Raw genomic sequence first — 18,751 nt, forward strand, 5'->3', positions numbered from 1 at the left:
CAAGAGCTCCCGGCACCAGAGCACTCAATAACAACTGTGGGCTGCTATTAAAACTTTGGCATCTTGGCCTGCATGCTCAGTCGGGTCCGACTCTTTGTGACCCCATGGACTGTAGCCTGCCAGGCTCCTCTGTGCATGCAACTATCCTGGCAAGAATCCTAGAATGGGTTCCCATTTCCTCCTCCAGGGCATCTTCCTGACCCAGGGATCAAACCTGTGTCTTCTGCAGCTACTGCACTGGCAGGCGGGTTAAAACCTCAGGGTTCACTGCTAAGTTGCTTCAGTCGTGTCCGACTCTGTGCGACCCCATGGATTGCAGCCCACGAGGCTCCACTGTCCATGGGATTTTCGAGGCAAGAGGACTGGAGTGGGGTGCCACTGCCTTCTCAGGGTTCACAACACACTAAACAAACACACATAAAGAGACGGCGACCACAAACGCACAGAAACTACTCCCTGAACGTTCTGCATAGATGACAGCAACTCCACTTTCTCAAACTCGGAGAGCTAATAATTAAAGGACTGTGTATCCTGCAGAACCGTTTCACACAGCTCTCTGTGGGCACGCAGCCAAGGGGCTAGCCATTTGGTACAGAAGGAACATGTGAAAGCGTTTCTCACACCTGTCTTTATAAATCAGATACTGCGGGAACAATTCCACTTAAAGAGGCCTCTGGAATGCACTATGATACAAGAACAACAACAAAAAAATTTTTTTGCAACTGTAACGAGTTCATTACGGCGTCATCTACACCAGGAAGAAATGTGCTTAGCTTCTTTAGGTGATGTAGCCGCATTCCTGAAAAAAATGTCCTTAGAGTTTCCACAGCTGCAACATCTATCTAATTAGGTGGATGTTGACTTTGAGTATTTATAGATTTTTAAAGGAAAGTTTTGAAACATTTAAAAATGAATGTAATTTTTGTTTCCACGAGGAAGGGCTAGAAAGTGCCAGATGACAAGTGAGTTGAGGGGGAAAAGAAAGCACGTCTGTACCCAGAGTGTGGTAATGCAAGCCTGGGCTGACTTTTAAATGTCCAGGGCGGACTCAGAGGTGTTTATCTGCACTCCCTCCTGAAACCCTATAAAACAAATAATAATCATAAAAATAATTTAATAAAAAACAGAATTGGAGAGGAAATAGCAACACATAAGAGAAAGCAACAGGGCTTTAGAAGAGGGGAGACAAGTGATTATCTCCTCAACAGAGGACAGACAGGTGGGAGTCCTGCTTGGAGAAGAGGGAAGCCGTCTGGGAGGTGAGATGAGTGCCAAGAATCTTGGAGAGACTTGGGCAGGGAGGCACTTAGACACCTCTGATGGGCAATACTGTCTAGGCTCAAAGACAGTCCAAGGCAAAGTTAGAGCTGCAGGTCTCTTGCAAAGGCACCATGTAGATGACTGCCCTCCTATTTCATCAGACAGGAGATGTATTTTCTGGAGGCTCTGAAGCAGAACAGTTCTGTATGCTAGGACCCAAGTATCTCCAAGAGTGAGGAAGTGGTAGCAAAGTGCCAAACTAAAAGCAAAAGGATTTTTAAAAAGGAAAGAAAACAAAAAGCCACAAAGCACACTCATGGGTGAGACATCGCCTTAACCCCATTCCACTGCTCAGCTCACAGGCCCTATCGCCAGGCAGGCCCAGCTCCCCAGCTGTTTGCTGTCTAGTCTCTAGGTCACGTCTGACTCTTTGCAATCCTATGAATGGTAGCCCACCAGGCTCTTCTGTGAATGGGATTTCCCAGGCAGGAATATTGCAGTGGGTTGCCATCTCCTTCTGCAGGTGATCTTCCTGACCCTAAACCCTCATCTCCTGCTTGGCAGGCTGTTTACCACTGAGCCACCCAAGAGTGGTAGCAAAATTCCTTTCTGGACCAACCTAAGAAAACAGACATAGTCAGTGATGTATGGAGGCCCCCAGCAAAATGTAGACCCAGCATTCACTAAGCTCTTCTTTGAAGCTTACAGAAGTCTCAATCAACTTCTTAGTGTCTCATTGTTAAACATAAACAGACCGCCAAAATATAGACATTTGAAGCAACTCAAAGACTATACCAAATAGGAGGGTGAGAGCTGAGAGCCAACAATGAAAATCTTGCATCCATTATGAAAGAAAAAAAAGAATAGAATCTTATTTTTTTTTAAATAGAACATTGATAGAACAAGAAACATTCCATGGAAATTAAATATATAGTAGCAGAAATAAATAACTTGAGTAGCGGGGTTGGAAAGTGAAATTAAACAAACTCTCTCAGAAAGTTGAACAAAGTAAAAAAGATGAAAAACAGAGGAGACAATTAGAGGATGTTTTCAGGAAGTCGGGACATATAGCTAACAGCAGTTTCAGAAAAAAAGCATGATAAGAACAGTGAGGAAGAAATAATAAAAGGAAGTATGTTGGAACTTTACAGCATGAATTCTCAAGCAGAAAGTATCAGCATAACTACTGATAAGAATTTAGCTAAAGCACATTATCATGAAATGTAAAAATACTGGGAATTAAGATGACAAAAGCTTTGAGAAAGAAAACAGGCTACATATAAAGGATTAACAATCACCAAGCTCTCAACTTCCCAATGGGCACAGAGACAATGAAGAAATGTCTTACGAAATATCAAGGTAATATGATTTCATCTTGAAATTTTATTCCTAACAATCAAAGGTGATATATATATATAACCACTTTTAATATATATATGTGCACCTCTGCTCAGCTGTGCAGTTGGTCTGACTCTTTGCGACCCCATGGACTGCAGCCCTCCAGGCTCCTCTGTCCATAGGATTTCCCAGGCAAGAACACTGGAGTGGGCTGCCATTTCCTCCTCCAAGGGATCTTCCTGACCCAGGGATCAAATCAGGCTCCAGTGGCTCTTGCCTTGGCAGGCGGATTCTTTATCACTGTGCCACCTGAGAAGACACGTGTGTGGGTGTGTGTGTGTGTATTGTTGTTGTTTAGTTGCTAAGTTGTGTCCAACTCTTTTGGGACCACAGGGACAGTAGCTTGCCAGGCTTCTCTGTCCATGGGATTCCCCAGACTAAATATATATATATTTTAGTAACACCAATGTGTACAACTAAAAATAATTTTTTTCTACCTTCCATGCAGCGAGCATGCGTCACAGTCTAGCCAAGAAAAAAATCTGCTACAAAGGTTTCTGGAAATATTCTTATCTTCCCAATAAAATAGATTTAGCGATTCTGTTTTTTGCCTCTTCTGCCTTATTGCTGCCTAGAATGCAGATATAATGCCAAAATGTACAGCAGCCATCGTGAGAGCATGAGGCACTAACCAAAAAGGCAAAGGCCAACATGTAAGTGCGGCAGGCCAAGCAAGAGCAATGGCTCAGGTCCCTGATGAGAGAGAGAGGAAGGGAAATCACAGAACATGGTGTGGCATGATCAAGAAGCAATATTTGCTTAGTGGTGCAAACATGAACGTTGTTTGTTCAAATGGTGGCAATATTATATTGGGAAGTTGGAAAGAAGAGAAGCCTGTGAGGCTGGAGTAGAGATAGCAGAGGACTGGGGGATGGTAAGAAAGCAGATAACAGGAAAACAGGTGATAGGTTATCCAGAGGTTTGGATTTTCTTAAGAACCATAGAAAGCCACTGGAGAGTTTTAAACAGGAAACCAGCACAATCCAACTCATGATTGAAATAGATGACTTTGGCCGTGGCGCTGGGAAGAGAACCCTGAGCAGGGACACAAGGAGAAGCCAGCAGATGGGTTAGGAGGTGACGATGCTCGGGATGTGAGCCTCCACAGAAGACATCAAAAGAAGGGGGAAGTGGCAGCCAAAGCTGGGGAGGGCCTCTTGAAATGAAGGGGGGGGTTGGGTGGACATGGGCAGATGGAAACACACTTTGGAGGTTGGTGGCTTATGGAGGGACAGGCACAGACTCAGGATGACCTACGTGTTTGCATGGCATCTGGAAAAGGCAAGGGGCATTATTACTGAGTTGGGAAGATAGGGGCAGGGGGTGGAGAGTGTCTAGGGTTCTGTTTTGGACCTGTTAAGGCTTGCCCAGTGGCTCAGCTGTAAAGAATCCACCTTCAATGCAGGAGACTTGAAGGAGATGTGGGGTCCATCCCTGGGTCGGGAAGATTCCCTGGGGGAGTAAATGGCAACCCACTCCAGTATTCTTGCCTGGAGAATCCCATGGACAGAGGAGCCTGGTGGGCTGCAGTCCATGGGGTCTCGAAGGAGTCAGACATGACAGAGCGACTTAACAACAGCAACAATAAGGGCTGAGATGACCCCGAAGGGCACCGTGCAGGAGACTGCTCTGGGAGACACAGAAAGAGAAACCCAGAATACGCCCCGTCTTCAACAAGTGGTAACTCATCCCTCACTCTTGCCAACACAAAGAGACGTCTCATTACACATTGGGTTTTTAAACAACCTCCATGCTCTGATTTGGTGCACCGACTAATTTAAGACTTGATACTGAGAACCCAAGGATAAACAAGCAGTGGATCCTGGGATATCTCAGCATGTAATCATTCTAAATGTTTCAGCTTAACTGGTTTTCTAGTGAAAGTGTTACTCGCTCAGTCGTGTCCGACTCTTTGCAACCCCATGAACTGTAGCGCACCAGGCTCCTCTGTCCATGGAATTCTCGAGACAAGAATACTAGAGTTGGTTGCTATTCCCTTCTCCAAGGGATCTTCCCGACCCAGGGATCGAACCTGTGTCTCTTATGTCTCCTGCATTGGCAGGCGAGTTCTTTACCACTAGGGCCATCTGGGAAGCCCCCAGACCATTCTAAAGGTTTTGGTTTAATTGGTTTTCTATTCTGAGTCTTAGCTATCCTAGGGAAAAACTCTCTCAACCAAAGCTGAGCCATAAAATAATAAAAGTCCTTCCTCCATGAAATAATTTCCCATTATTAGCTTCACTTAGTAAACATTTTCCTCTTTTAAAAAAAGCATTTATTGTCCATGTTCAGTGGACTTCTGTTTATGTGTACAGAGTGTGTGCCAAGGCAAAGACCACCTCAGGCACACTCTGAGATTTTGTTTCAGTTTTTTCAAAAGTTCTTTCTCAATAAATATTCAAAAGGACCAATTTGTACAAAAGTCTTTCAAAACATTTTTGATGACTATTATTTTCACTTGCAGGTCAGAGAGTTATTCAACTAAACAGTCAGCAGTATTTTGTCTTGGCTTTCTCATTGCTTCCTCCTTGCTTTGAGCAATCCTTTTATTTAATCATTAATTCCAAATTGGTCTTCATCGGCATGTGGGTTTTAATGAGAGCTGGGTTTTAGCCACATTACAGTAGATGCGGTGGAGGGGGAGGGTAGAGGGTAGCCGAGGCAATGGCAAAACTAAACCTACTCTAAGATGCTAACGGTTCTTGATGGAGGCCAGTTGCTGAAAAAATAAATGCCTGCGATACAGAACCATAGAAATTTGGAGCTGGAGATGAGGCAAGCCTTTCATCGCTAGGCCGACAGCGCCTCCGGTGGCAGAAAGACGGCGGTGGCGGGGACGGGGACCCGCAGAAACTTGCGAATTTTTAAAAAGGCACCTGCTGTTCAAGTTCTCATCGTGCAAAAAGATCCACAGGTGCCCTACTTTAAGGGTAGACAATTGGGGGAAACCTAGATCTTTATAAAACGGCGACAACAGCCACACTTTAGCTTAGCTTGGAGTTAAGTTGTCGCTTTACACAAAGTTGATTTAAGCGACTAGTTGGCAGAGAACGTGACGGAGCGGCGGGAGACAGAAAGATTCTGCTCAGGTTTGGCCGCCGCGGACCACGGGGGAGCTATCCGGAGTCGAGAAAAGAGGGAAAGAAAATTAAAGAAGTGAGGACGAGAGTCCATTTTTTTAAGTGGAGAGCGCCGTGGAAGGCGGCGGGCACACCTGTAGGCACCGAGGTGGCTCATCTGCGCGGTGACGGCGCGTCCCCCGCGCAGTGGATCCCAGGGAGATGCAGGGGCGGACAGGGAACCTCAGGGAGAGGTGACCCGGAGTCAGAGATGGGGGTCGGGGGGTATTCATCAAGGACAGGGTGAGAGGACCCGCGCGCATCCTCCGGAGCGACACGTGTAACTGTCAAGGCGGAGAGACACCCTGGCAGATGAGCCCCAGAAGGGGAGGGCGCGCGAGCGGCCCCAAGGCTGTGCCCCCCGGCTCCGCGCGCAGGCGGCTTCGGGGCCCCAAGCCAGGGGTTCCCTCCTCCCCCTGGGAGCTGGCACCTGGGCGGTGGGCTGGGGGTGAGCGGTTGGGGTCCCCTCCAAGCCGGGTGCCCGAATCCTGGCGCTCCGCAGCGGAGTCCCCGCGCGCCGCCATGCGCCTCTGAGTGTCCCCCCCGCCCCAGAAGGGCGCGCGGAGCCCCGGGAGGACGGGTCCCCAGCGGGCTGGCGGGCGAGCCGCCGCCTGGGCTCGGCCACTTACCTCGGGCCGCGCGCGGCGCCAGCAGAGCCCCGGCCAGGGCAAGCAGGAGGGCGCGGGCGGGGGGCGCGGGCGGCGGGCGCGCTGCCATCGTCGCCGGCCTTCGGTGCAGCGGCAGCTCTCGGGCTGGGCGGCGGGCGCTGCACCATCCCCCGCGGGCGCCGGGCAGGGGCCGGGCGTCGCGACCCGCGGGGACTTCCTGCCGCAGGGAGGCAGCTCCGAACCCCCTTGCGCAGCGCCCGGGCCGCGGAAGAGCTCGTCTAGGCTTTCATTTTTTTTAAAGAAAGTTTTCCCTTGGCGTGTGTGTGTGTGTGCGCGCGCGCGCGCGTGTGTGTGTGTGCGCGCGCGCGCTCTGCTGGCTCGGGCCAAGCCTTGACCGTTGCAATAAATGAGCAAACTGTCCGAGTTGGCCCCAGGACGAGGAAGATCGTTAGGGCAAGGAGGCAGGCCTGTGAAATGGATCCACGGCCCGCAGTCACCGTTCTCCTGACCACGGAACAAATTATCGTCTCCCCCGCCCGCCGGCGGCGTCCCGCGGGTCCTAGAGACCGCTCGGGGTACCCCCCCAACCCCCGCCCAGGGTCCCGCCCTGAGCCGGCGCTCGCCCACCTCGGGGGCGGCTCGGGGCAGGGCGCCTCCCGGGCCGCGAGCCCCGGCGGCGGCGGCGGCACAGACGTGGCTCGGTGGCGGCCGGGCGCAGGAGCGCACACACATCCCCGCCCCGGGGTGATGTGGCCGCGGGGCCCCGGGCGCCCGGCTGCCAAGAGCACACGCGGCGGCACGGTCCAGCTTTCCAGTCTGAGGCTGGAAATGATGACTCGGCTGCTCGCTCCAGGCCCGCCGGGAACCAGCGGAACGCGGGTAGCCTGTCTGAAAGGCTGTCCGCCGCTCCCCAGCCAGACCGCTCCCTAAGTTCCCAAACGGGGACATCTCCTACCGGAGGTTGAATTTGGACTTGAAGACACACGACTTCTGGGCATGCTGCTTTTGAGACGTTTGCTTTCGGTTTTACCATCATAGATTGGCTCACGTTTCTTTTCCAGGGCATGGACCACCCCCACCCCCCCAAAAAGGTGCACAGCAATGTTTCCCAAAGTTTCCTGATGTAAGAAGCGACTGGGTTTGTCTGTCAAAAGTACTGATTCCTGGGTGCCCTCCCACGCCCTTGAAATGAGGCTCTCCAGCCAGGGAGCCAGGGAGCACCGGGTGTTTGGGAAACAGCAGTGAGATGAAGGAGACTTGCTTCCAGTCTGAGCTCTTGGCAGTCTCCTTCTCTTCTGCCTCCATGGCCTCAAAGAGCACAGTATCAGTGTTTATTAAGGCAGGGCTTGCTTTCTCCTAGACCATGGGACCAGCAAGGAGAGGGCTACGCAGACTGAAGGAGCTGGGGCATAAAGATGGGTGCCCACCACTTGTGGAACCACTGAGATCCCTAACCTTGACCACCTATTAGAACCCTAAGGACTAAGGGGTTAATAACACCCCCATCCAGATTATTCAGCATCTCCAGCCACGGATGGAGCCTGAAGTGTTAGTCGCACAGGCTTGTCCGACTCTTTGCAACCCCATGGACTGTAGCCTGCCAGCCTCCTCTGTCCAGGGAATTCTCCAGGCAAAATGCATACTGGAGTGGGTAGCCATTCCCTTCTCCAGGGGATCTTCCTCACCCAGGGATTGAACCCAGGTCTCCCCAATTTGGGGCAGTTTTGTTTTGTTTTGTTTGTTTGTTTACCATCTGAGCCACCAGGGAAGCCGGGATGGAGGCCGAGAAGTTTCTGAAGCCCCAGGTGATTCCACTATGCAGCCTAGAGGGAGAACCAGGCACAAAAACCTGTCCTGTGACCTCCCACCAATTTCTGACCAAGTGTCATTCCTAGAGGCATTTAGCCAGTATTTGAGAAAACTCCATTCCTCACTACCTCTTTTTACAGGAAAGTGGCTTTCCTCCTATTTCCCTCCCACCCCTAGGTTTCTGCCATGTTCCTAAGAACCAGGTCAACTCCTCTAGACAACGTTCAGGCCTTTTATTAAAAAACACACACACACACACACAAAAACCAAAAGCCAGAAGCACTGGCCGCAGGACGCCCTCCTCAGCGCCAAGGCATCTCAGCACTCCGTCTGGAAGCCAGGCCTGGGTCCAAGCCCCAGTTTCAATCCAGCCCTACTACTCACCCCTCTGTCCTTTGTACTTTCATTCTCTCCATTAGCAATTAGCAATGCTTTGTTGAGGACTTGGGAAACCAATGAGAAACGCCTCTTGCTTTCCAAGACTTCTCTGTCTACTCGGACAAACATCAATCCCAACTATTGAATGGGGTGAGCTAGTTACTTGGCCTCTTTAATAATCATTAGGTTGTTTGTTAACTACTGCATTATTAATTACATACCTCATATAATCAGAGTATTGTGCTAAAAGCGCTTCCCAGGCATTATTTCATTTTAAGATCCTGAAGATACAGATGAGGAAATCGCAATGTCTAGAGGTTAAGTCGTTTTCCTGTGGCCAAAGGGCTAAGCGGTGAATCAGAGCCCACACCAGGCCTATTTGCAGGCGTAGATTTAATTCAGATCTCCAAGCTTTGGGTTTAGCATCTGTTAAGTGAAAGTAAAATACAAACCTCCCAGGTGGTGGTAGTGAGCATTCAAGGAACTGATAGAACACCTCCTTAGGCCAGGAGAGTCCTGCTATTTTTAAGAATGCACACCCCATGTGCACTGGCGGTCCTTATTATGGAGGTCTGGGAAGGACAGTTTTAGCAAGGACCCAGGTGGTTCTGATTGCCCTTGTTGCCTAGAACTTCCAGAAACACTGCACAAGGGAGTTTTAAATTGTGTCCTTTGAGATCAGTGGGGGAGACTCACTTTCAAATGAGCCCAGCTGCTGGCCTCTTGAATCTGTCTGACTGGTTAAATTGTTTATTCATAATGGATGTAATATGCACTGTGCATTAGTCTTGATACACTTCCTCTCCGAACAATCCATTTCTTTTTCTCCTTTCATATTCAGCTCTTGACTACTGAAGTCCACTTTTTTTTTTTTTTTAAACCTGGAAGTTGCAAAGCTTTCTCCAAAGGGCTAAATGTGCCCCCAGGACTGTCCTTGGTTTGTTTGTGATTGAATGAAACAAAACAGCCAATGCGGGGGTGAGGGATGGAGATGGTAAAGAAAATCCTACCCACCAGCCCTGCTTTCTCCAGTTTCTAATTTACCACCTCTGTGAAGCAAGAAGCCTGGGCTAACACTCTATCCATAAAGACTTATGACCCTCAGTAACAGCCAGCTAGGCAGAGGGGGAACCTTAGGTCCAGCAGATGGTTGGCCTTTGGATGAGAAGCCTGCCTCCTCCTCCCGGTTTGCAGGAAATGGAAGCCGACGTGGCACTCAATACTAGATTGTTAGGTAATGGTATGGGGTCAGAGGCCAGGGTCTGCTCATTAAAATTTCAGATAGATGGCTTGTTGTCCTTTCCTTTCCTTTCCTTTCCAGAAGAATTGACCTTTGCAGTACCGTTTCCTGTGTGCTATTTTTGCTCTACAGCCTGGGCATTCACAATGAACAGGGCACTTATTTCTCATCCAAGCTCACATTTAACTCAATCTGCTTTGAGTCTGAGCGCATGAAAAATGGAGGCAAATGCTCCTAAGGCAGGATTTTACAGGCAGACACTCCTGACTTCTGCTCTTAGGGAACAGTCATCTTCCTTCCCACTTGACCTACTGACGGAGCTTCAGACACAGGCTCACAAAACAGCTTTCATCTCTCCAAGCACAGCCCCCATGGCTTGCTGCAAAGGTAAACAAACACAATCGCCTGTGATTAAGACTCTTGGAAATCATTTTAATACCATCTCATGGGGAGATTGAAGCTCATGATCTTCTCAGCCTATAATAACATGAAGTCCACTTTTGTTTTCTTAGAATCTTCACTCCAAAAGTTCTTCACCTCTAGAAACTCACTCCCAAGGAGCCTCCTCTGAGTAGATTAACTCCCCCAGATTCTGATACCCCAACTGTTGCACAGAATCAGTACGTTAGTAACCTATCCAGACACCAAAGAAACAATGCTCTTGGAGGAATCAGGAACTCAGACATGCTCACCACCAGAAGGGACATGGAAGTTCATTTAGGCTGACTCCCTTCCCCCATCTATATTCATCTGTGTCACCCCGGCAATTGACCTTCCAACTTCTTCATACAGGCCTACTGTGGTGCCCACTGTGAGTAACCCAAGTGACTGAGAGCACCCAGGAGGAACAGTGCCGCATGGCCAAATCACCAGCTTTTCAGACAGCCCCCTGGCTGCACTGGTCCATCCACTCCCACCATCGTGCAGACAGGCTGAATGAAAGGACAGCACTCAGAGAAAGGCGAGCAGGGAATCTCAAAACCAATCATAACTCACAACAGCAGTGACCAAATATGTGTGGATCCTCCCTCATTCAAGAAGTGTAATAAAGGTGAATTTCCTTCCCTTTTCATGCAGGCTGGGATTAGAGACTCATTCTAATAAATGATATGGGGCCAAAGAGACTGTGTGAGGTGGGTATGACAACCCGCTCCAGTCTTCTTTTCTGGAGAATCCCCATGGACAGAGGAGCCTGGTGGGCTACAGTCCATGGGTTTGCAAAGAGTCAGACAGGACTGAGCAACTAAGCACAAAGTGACTGTATATGAGTTCTGAGACAAGTCCTGAAGGGCATGAGGGACCTGGGTCGTTCACTTGGAGGGAAAATCAGCTGCCATGTGGTGAAGACACTCAGACAACCCCACTGGGAAGAACTGAAGTGAGGAACTGAAGTCTCTGCCATCAGCCATGTGGGTGCACCGTCTTGGAAGTGGATCTTCCAGCCCCAGAGTTTTCAAATGAGGGCCGCCCAGGACAGCATCTGCCTACCAGCTCCAGCGAGACCCTGATGCAAACCCACCCAGCTGAACTGCTCCTGAATTCCTGGCCCACAGAAACTGCAGGCAATGCATTTCTGCTGTCCTGAGCTGCTAATCTGGGTGGTGATTAGTCATGCAGTTGGGCTTCCCTTGCATCTGCCTGCAATGCGGGAGACCCAGGTTCAATCTCTGGGTTGGAAAGATTCCCCTGGAGAAGGGAGTGGCTACCCACTCCAGGATTCTTATCTGGGGAATTCCATGGACAGAGAAGCCTGGCAGACTATACCCCATGGGGTCCCGAAGAGTCAGACACAACTGAGTGACTACTAACAGATGACTAATACATATTTAATAAAGCAAACATTCCATTTCTATATATTTTCTAGCTTCCAAGGAGTCCTGATAATTTCAATATCAATGGCACTCCCCTTGTTTTTGAGCTCTGAAGAAGAGTTATAGATAAGGTGGCCTGAGGTCCCAGTTTGTCCTAGCATAGTTGTCTCTGGCACTCTCGCTTTACTCTTACAAGGGTCCTGGTTTCCTATGAAACTGGGGGCAAAAGGGGAAGACAGGCACATAAGCTTGAGTCTGCATCTCAACGCTCTTCCTCCTATGAGCAAGGGCTGAATAGTGTTTGTACTCACAGTGAGGGGTGGTACTTAGGTTTAAACACGGCGATGGCAGTGACAACCGGAGCAAACACCCCAGCAGCATGGAGTTCCACAAGGTTCTGAATGTGTTCGCTACACAGTTGGCCAGTCACGCAGTGACCTGAGCTAAACTGCCCCTGTCAAAAGTGGCAAGACATTTTGTCACCAGGTGCCAGAGAACTTGTCGGCATTTGCTGTTGACTGTCTTGTGAACAGGTCAACGAGAAGATGTGCTTAAAGGTCATGGATGAAGAGACCTGCGAGAGAAAAGCAAAGATGCTCCCACCATGGAGGCTGGCCACTCACTTCTGTGAAAAGATGCCTGGGTTCCCAGAAGCCAGAAGAGCTGGGATGCTTGGGGGTGGCGGGGGGGAGGCGGGGGGTGAGAGAATGACTTTGGAGACTAGCCAGGGTCTCCACACCTCCACGGCCCCAGCAGATTCCCCCCGGCAGCCTTATGGTGCAATAAGCCCATGGGAGCCCATTCCGAGACGCACATACGTGTATGATCTCTCCTGTGGCAAGTTAGGCCATCTGCCTCTCATCCTGTGCTCTTGAAATTGGGCAATAAATGGACAGCGGCCCTCTTCATGTGTGTGAATGCAGTTCCCATTTTTGTCTTTACTGTTTCAGGCAAATCAAGCCCAATTTCTTTAACTTGCCTCTTGGGTCCTATTCTTCCTCTCTTTAATCATGTTTTTTTTTTTTTTTTTTTTTTTTTTGCTCTCTTTTGGATCCTCTCCAGTTTCTTGATTCCTCTGAAACTGTGGAGGCCAAATGTGGCCACGGAGCTCCGAGAAGGGTCTGCCTGGGCCTGAGGGAAGCGGAGGAAGTGTCTGTTGCACCTGGTTTATTGGGTGGGGAGGGCACAGCGTGTCTTTCTGCAGTTGAGACTTTTAATTCTCTTCAGAGGCCTGGACTCAGTTCCCTTTGAGGGTGAAGGAGCAATTCTGGGGGGCTCTGGGGAGGCCAGTTGCTCTGACATGGGTGTGTTTGGCTGTCCACTCGTCCATCCGTCCATCTGTCCACGCCAGGGCCCTGCTTCTTCACCACAGCTATGTCAGTCTGCTTTCTGGACCTCAGATTTCCAAGCTTTTTTTTATTAATTGATTTTTATTGGTTATTTTTATTGGTTTATTTTTTATTAGTTACTTTACAGTGTTGACACTTAACACAACGTTGTAAAGGAACGATACTTCCTGTGCTTCTTTGATGGACACTTTCTGGCAGGGCTCTTGTCTTCCATGAGCTCCTTGATGAACTCAGGCAGAAAAGCCACTGCCAGTTTCCAGAGCCCGGGGTCTATTGTTCTTCCTCCTGCACTCAGCTCCAGGCTAGGATCTGATGCTATTTGCATTTTGTAGCAGTTACCAGGCATTTGACGTTTTCCATTACCACCACATCCTGACTCAGTAGCTCTCCCATCACACCCATCAGTGGAGAAAGCTCATCCCTGCCTCCCAGGTATAAACACTGCCAGGATTCCTGTTCCTCCAGGTTCTTTGGTAATACTCATCAGCAGCTTTTCAGCTTTCTCTGTCCCAGTGTGTTAACCCCTCAGTCGCGTCTGATTCTTTATGACCCCCATGGCCTGTAGCCCACCAGGCTCCTCTGTCCAAGGGATTCTCCAGGCAAGAATACGGGAGTGGGTTGCCATGCCTTCCTCCAGGGGATCTTCCCGATCCAGGGATCGAACCTGCATCTCCTGCATTGCAAGCAGATTCTTTACCATCTGAGTCACCAGGGAAGCCCTTCTTTGTCCTAGGATGAAAAATAAAGTTGAGTAAACGTCCCCAGTGCTTTCCTGTCTCCTGTGCTGAAGGTGAGAGGCACAGACAATGCCCTCCATTCTCATGCCACGCTCGTCCTGTGATGCAGAGAAGACCCCAAACAGTCGTAGCGGGACAGCATCTGCTGTGTCTCCTCTGTCCCAGGCCTCCAGGGTCTCATCAGCCCTCAGCGAATCCCGCTCTTGCTCTTATTTTGAAGGAAGGAAAGGAGGCTCTGAAAGCTGACTTGTCCACACATGGAAACCTTGAAAGTGCTCCTGGGATTGGACACTGGGTCCTTGTGACTCCCAGGCCCCTCTGTCTCCTTCCCTCCCTCTGGTTCCGGCCCCAAACTCAAGCCACACCTGACCCCATCCTTTCTCTCTCCCTCAACCCCGCCCTTCTAATTAGTTAGCAAGTCCTGTTAGTTCAACCTCAGAAATGCCTCCTATTCTGGCCCCTCCCCTGCCCCCAGCGTCCCAGGGCTAGGGAATTACGGTATCTCTGCTCAGTGAGTCACAGGCTCCTGGAGCTCGTCTCCTGTCACCCTGTTTTTCATTGAAAATATCACATGATATCACTTATATGCAGAATCTTTAAAAAATGATACAGATGAACTTATTTACAAAACAGAAACAGACTGGTATACCGAAAGCAAACTACCAAAGAGGAAATGTGGGTGGGGAGGGATGTTAGGAGTTTGAGACTGACAGATACACACTGCTATATTTAAGATCGATAACCAGCAAGGACCTCTTGTGTAGCACAGGAAAGTCTGTTCAGTGCGCTATAATAATCTGAATGGGGAAAGAATTTGAAAACTGGATCTGTGTACGTGCATAACCGAATCACTTTGCTGTGCACCTGAAACTAACATGACATTGTTAATCAACTGCACTCCAATGTAAAATAAAAAATAAAGCGAAGACCTGGTAAGCGTCACTGACTCCTCATTGCCTTCAGTAATATATCGAGTCTCCTTCACAGCCAGGGTTCCCAGTCTCATATTTCTCCCACCCTTGATACCCAGTCCCATCCTTCAGCTATATGGGACCGCTCAACATCTGAAAAGTGTTTGACCCAGTGTGGTTTCCTGTACACTTCTCTCAATGTCAAAATGTCCTTCTCCCGCTCTCTACCCTCTGATTCAATGTTCAAGGCCTAGACAGGTGCCATTTCTTTTGTGTTGTCTTCTCCATGTATCCGTCGATTTCTCAGTCGGGTCCAATTCTTTGTGACCCCGTGGATTATAGCCCGCCAGACTCCTCTGTCCATTGACTTCTCCAGGCAAGAATACTGGGGCTGGGAGCCATTCCCTTCTCCAGGAGATCTTCCTGACCCAGGGACTGAGCCCAGGTCTCCTGCACTGCAGACTCTTTACCATCTGGACCGCCAGGGGTTCTCTATGAACTCCAGGCAAAAGGGTGCCACCCTCATTCTTCTGGCTCATTTCTGGGGACCCACAGCTGGCATGACCTGGGCTTGCCCACCTTACTAGACAGGGAGCCACTTGGAGGCCGGCCTCCTTCACTGGGTCATCATTGTACCTGACATGCCCAAGTGTCAGCTTCCTAGGTGGCACCATAATAAAGAGTCTGCCTGCCAATGCAGGAAATTCAAGAGGCACGGTTTCAATACCCAGCTCGGGAAGATCCCCAGGAGGAGGGCATGGCAACCTGCTCCAGAATTCTTGCCTGGAGAATCCCATGGACAGAGGAGCCTTAGGGGGCTTCAGTCCATGGGGTTGCAAAGAGTCAGACTCAACTGAGTGACTGAGTGACTGGGCACACACACGTGCCCAAGCCCAGCCCCCAGCCCGGAGAGGAGGAGGGACAGCAGTTTCTGGCTGCGTGGACAAATGAACCAGGGTGTGACCATGTTCCCATTTGGGTCTTCATGAGTTTTCTTCCCTATGCAGCTCTCCACCACAAGCTGAAGAACAGTGATTCCCTGCAAGTGTATTTATTGCTGAGGTCCAAGAAGATAAGTAGGCAATATTTCATTTCTTTCCCAAACCTCTTTCATTTCTTTCCCAATAACCTCTATAATTATTCCAGTTAAGGCCCATTACCATTGCAAATCAAGTTAGAGCTGATTTCCACAGAGCTAGCAATCTGCACCAGGACATGTTTTATTTTCTAAAATCTTCGATTTTTAAGTAAGTCTGTTACTTCTGGTACTATTTTCAATTTAATAGAAAAAAAAAAGTCTCTTAAAACTCCAAACAGCCTCAAACTGTGTTTTGTTCTGGTAATCAGACAATGGATAAGGATTGTGGTTACTCGGAGATATTGCCAACGATGGAAAAAACAAATAAGAGCATGAGTCAGAATAATTTAAAACCAGAAGTGTGTGTCGGTAATAACTCAGAAAGTCACATGGAAGAGCCTTGGTCACAAAATCAAATTTGATGGTTTCTTAAAAATCATAATCTCATATATTAGAGAGCCCCTTGTACCTGGGAGAGTGCCAAGAAATCTAACAAAACCCAGTCTTGGGAAAGCAAACTCCCTCTCCATCCGGAAAATGCTGTCTCTCTTGGGGCAGGATGTAGACAGTCTCGCGTGCCATATGGAAAAATGAGCCACCGCGGTAAGGAAGCAACGTATCATTAAAGAGGAGACCGTTGGAGTAAGGTAAAAGCCATTCCTGCAGTCTAATCCTTTTAGGCCCCTTTCCAGCAGCACAGAGGGAACTACAGCCTCACTCCGGTGGGTGATGTGGGATGAGAGTCTGTGTCCAGCTGCATTGCATCGGAATACCAGAAGCATTACCCAGAAGTGTGGTTTTGCTGTTCAAAGCCAGCCACTTCCCGACCTATCCAGAGAGGGGGAAGAAGTCCCCTGCTTATTCATCCTCAGGCAGCATGTTGTCCCTGACCCCGTGGTGGGCTTCCTAATGACCATCGGGCTTAAATCTGCCACCTTGGTCCTGATGACCGGCACCCATCATCTCCAGCCTAGAGAGAGGGGGCCCATCCTGGCAAAGAAAATGCTCGTGGTCAGCCAGGATACAATAGAGTATCTGATCCCTCCCCACCAAAAACAGAAATGGTCCTTTAGGCTTTGTCAGAGCAGGCTCCAGAGGTCTGAGCCTGCAGTCTCTCTGAAGCTGAACCCCAGTTCCTTCTTCTGCTTAGATTTATGGCAATTGACCTGTTTTACAGCTCTTTTACTGACCTACTTTTGAGTTCTATTTTGGAAAGTGACACAGAACTCTCTCGGATCCCTGCAAAGGAAGAAGAGGAAGAAATATACACATAGGCGCACACATATCCACACCCTAGAAATCAAGGCTGTGTTAATCTTCCACAAAAAAAAGCATTTTTTTTTTCTCACCAATAAAACTTGTCAGAAAGCACTGGAAGAGTGTCAACAGTGCTTTCAGAAGTAAAAGATATATAAGTTAATGTATTAAATGCTTATTTCCTGTTAAAATACTTGCAGAGTAACCCCCATGCCTGCTGATGGAAAGCTTTACATTAAGACGCCAGGAACTGACCTGTTAATCCAGCAGACTGGAATATAATTGCCTATCCCTGCCCCCCAATCGCCCCTGCTTAGGGCCACTTAATCAGAGGTGGCATGTCTGAGTTGTAACCCATGGTAAGCTGGTGGGATAAAAATTCCCTCTTTGTAGGAGAGAATTGCATTCTGGGTAACAGATGACCACACATCCATTTCCTGGGTGCTAGTTACAGGCCTACCCAACAACGATGCTGTAAGAGTGGCAATTATCATTTACTGAGCATTTATTATGGTCTAAACACCTCACATATATTATTTATAAACTCTCATATTACCCAGTGAGAGGTATTTTAGCTTCCCATTTTACAGATGAAAAATTGAGGCTCAGTAGTATGAAATATTCCAGACCTCACAACTCCTCAGGAGCAAACCCGAGCAAGCCCCCCAGCTCAGGTCTGCCTAATTCTAGAGTCTGCACCTTCTACATCTAAACCAGATTGCCTCTTCACAAAGAAGAGTCCACCAAGGTTTAAATCCTGTGACCATCCCACTGCCAGCAAACTGCACTGTCTCTGACCCTCACCACCTATAAAGCGGAGATGCTGTTTAACTTTGATTTGTAAGTCAATTAAAAATGGAAAGACATTAAATGCAATGTGGTATTCTGGGTCTGATTCTGGAACAGCAAAAGGACATTAGTGGAAAAATTAATGAAATTTGAATAAAGTCTGGAGTTAACAGTCATGTACCAACATTACTGTACCAACATTGGTTTTGCGGCTCTGACGAATATACCACATTATTTTGGACATTGACAGGAGGAGAACCTGCGGCCAAGTATGGGAGAACTCTCTGTATGATCTTTGCAACCTTTCCATAAATCTAAAATAATCCAAATTTTCAACGTTTATGTTTTTTTTCCAAGAGGACATCTAAACAAATAAAAGGAAAAAAACCCTGAAAATCAGTTTTTCTTCTTTTGTAGTTGTCTATGTGCAGATACCATATTAGACTCCAGTACTTTGGCCACCTGATGCGAAGAACTGACTCCTTGGAAACGACCCTGATGCTGGGAAAGACTGAAGGCGTGAGGAGAAGAGGACGACAGGATGGGATGGTTCGACAGCATCACTGACTTGATGGACATGAGTTTGAGGAAGCTCTGGGAGTTGGTGATGGACAGGGAAGCCTGGTGTGCTGCGGTCCCTGGGGTCGAAAAGAGTGGGACACGACTGAGTGACTTGACTGAACTGAATTGAACTGAACCATATTAGACAATTTCAGATGTTATTAGCGTAAGTGTTAGAAAGTGAAGTGCAGGAAGGCATTTCGTCCAGGGTCACTGTGCTGTGGGTGAGGTCAGTCCCGAGGTGCTCTCTATCTCGTGTGTCCTCTTCCTAGAACTGTAGCATTTACAATAAAAAAATGAAAGTTTTCCCAGCACATTCTCCATAACTCCTACAATCTTAGGGATCCTTTATGTGTTCTTCGACATCAACAGATTATACTCTGTTTTGTGTATTTGCTACTAGATTTTTTACTTTAAAATTTTTACTGAGTTATCCATGCAGAAAA

The 18,751-nt window shown here is 48.5% G+C and overlaps 1 protein-coding gene across 1 annotated transcript in view; it reads right to left on the reverse strand.

Annotated features, from left to right (window-relative positions):
- ADAM12 (ADAM metallopeptidase domain 12) overlaps nucleotides 1-6,970 on the reverse strand; it is a 391,557-nt gene extending 384,587 nt beyond the window's left edge. Inside the window, exon 1 of the mRNA XM_040254432.1 lies at nucleotides 6,407-6,970. Coding sequence (XP_040110366.1) covers nucleotides 6,407-6,494 — 88 coding nt within the window. The 5' untranslated portion in view covers nucleotides 6,495-6,970. The remainder of the gene's footprint in view (nucleotides 1-6,406) is intronic.
- Nucleotides 6,971-18,751: the final 11,781 nt, after the last annotated feature.

This window comes from Oryx dammah, unplaced genomic scaffold (genome assembly GCF_014754425.2).
Source record: "Oryx dammah isolate SB20612 unplaced genomic scaffold, SCBI_Odam_1.1 HiC_scaffold_14, whole genome shotgun sequence".
Classification (NCBI taxonomy): domain Eukaryota; kingdom Metazoa; phylum Chordata; class Mammalia; order Artiodactyla; family Bovidae; genus Oryx; species Oryx dammah.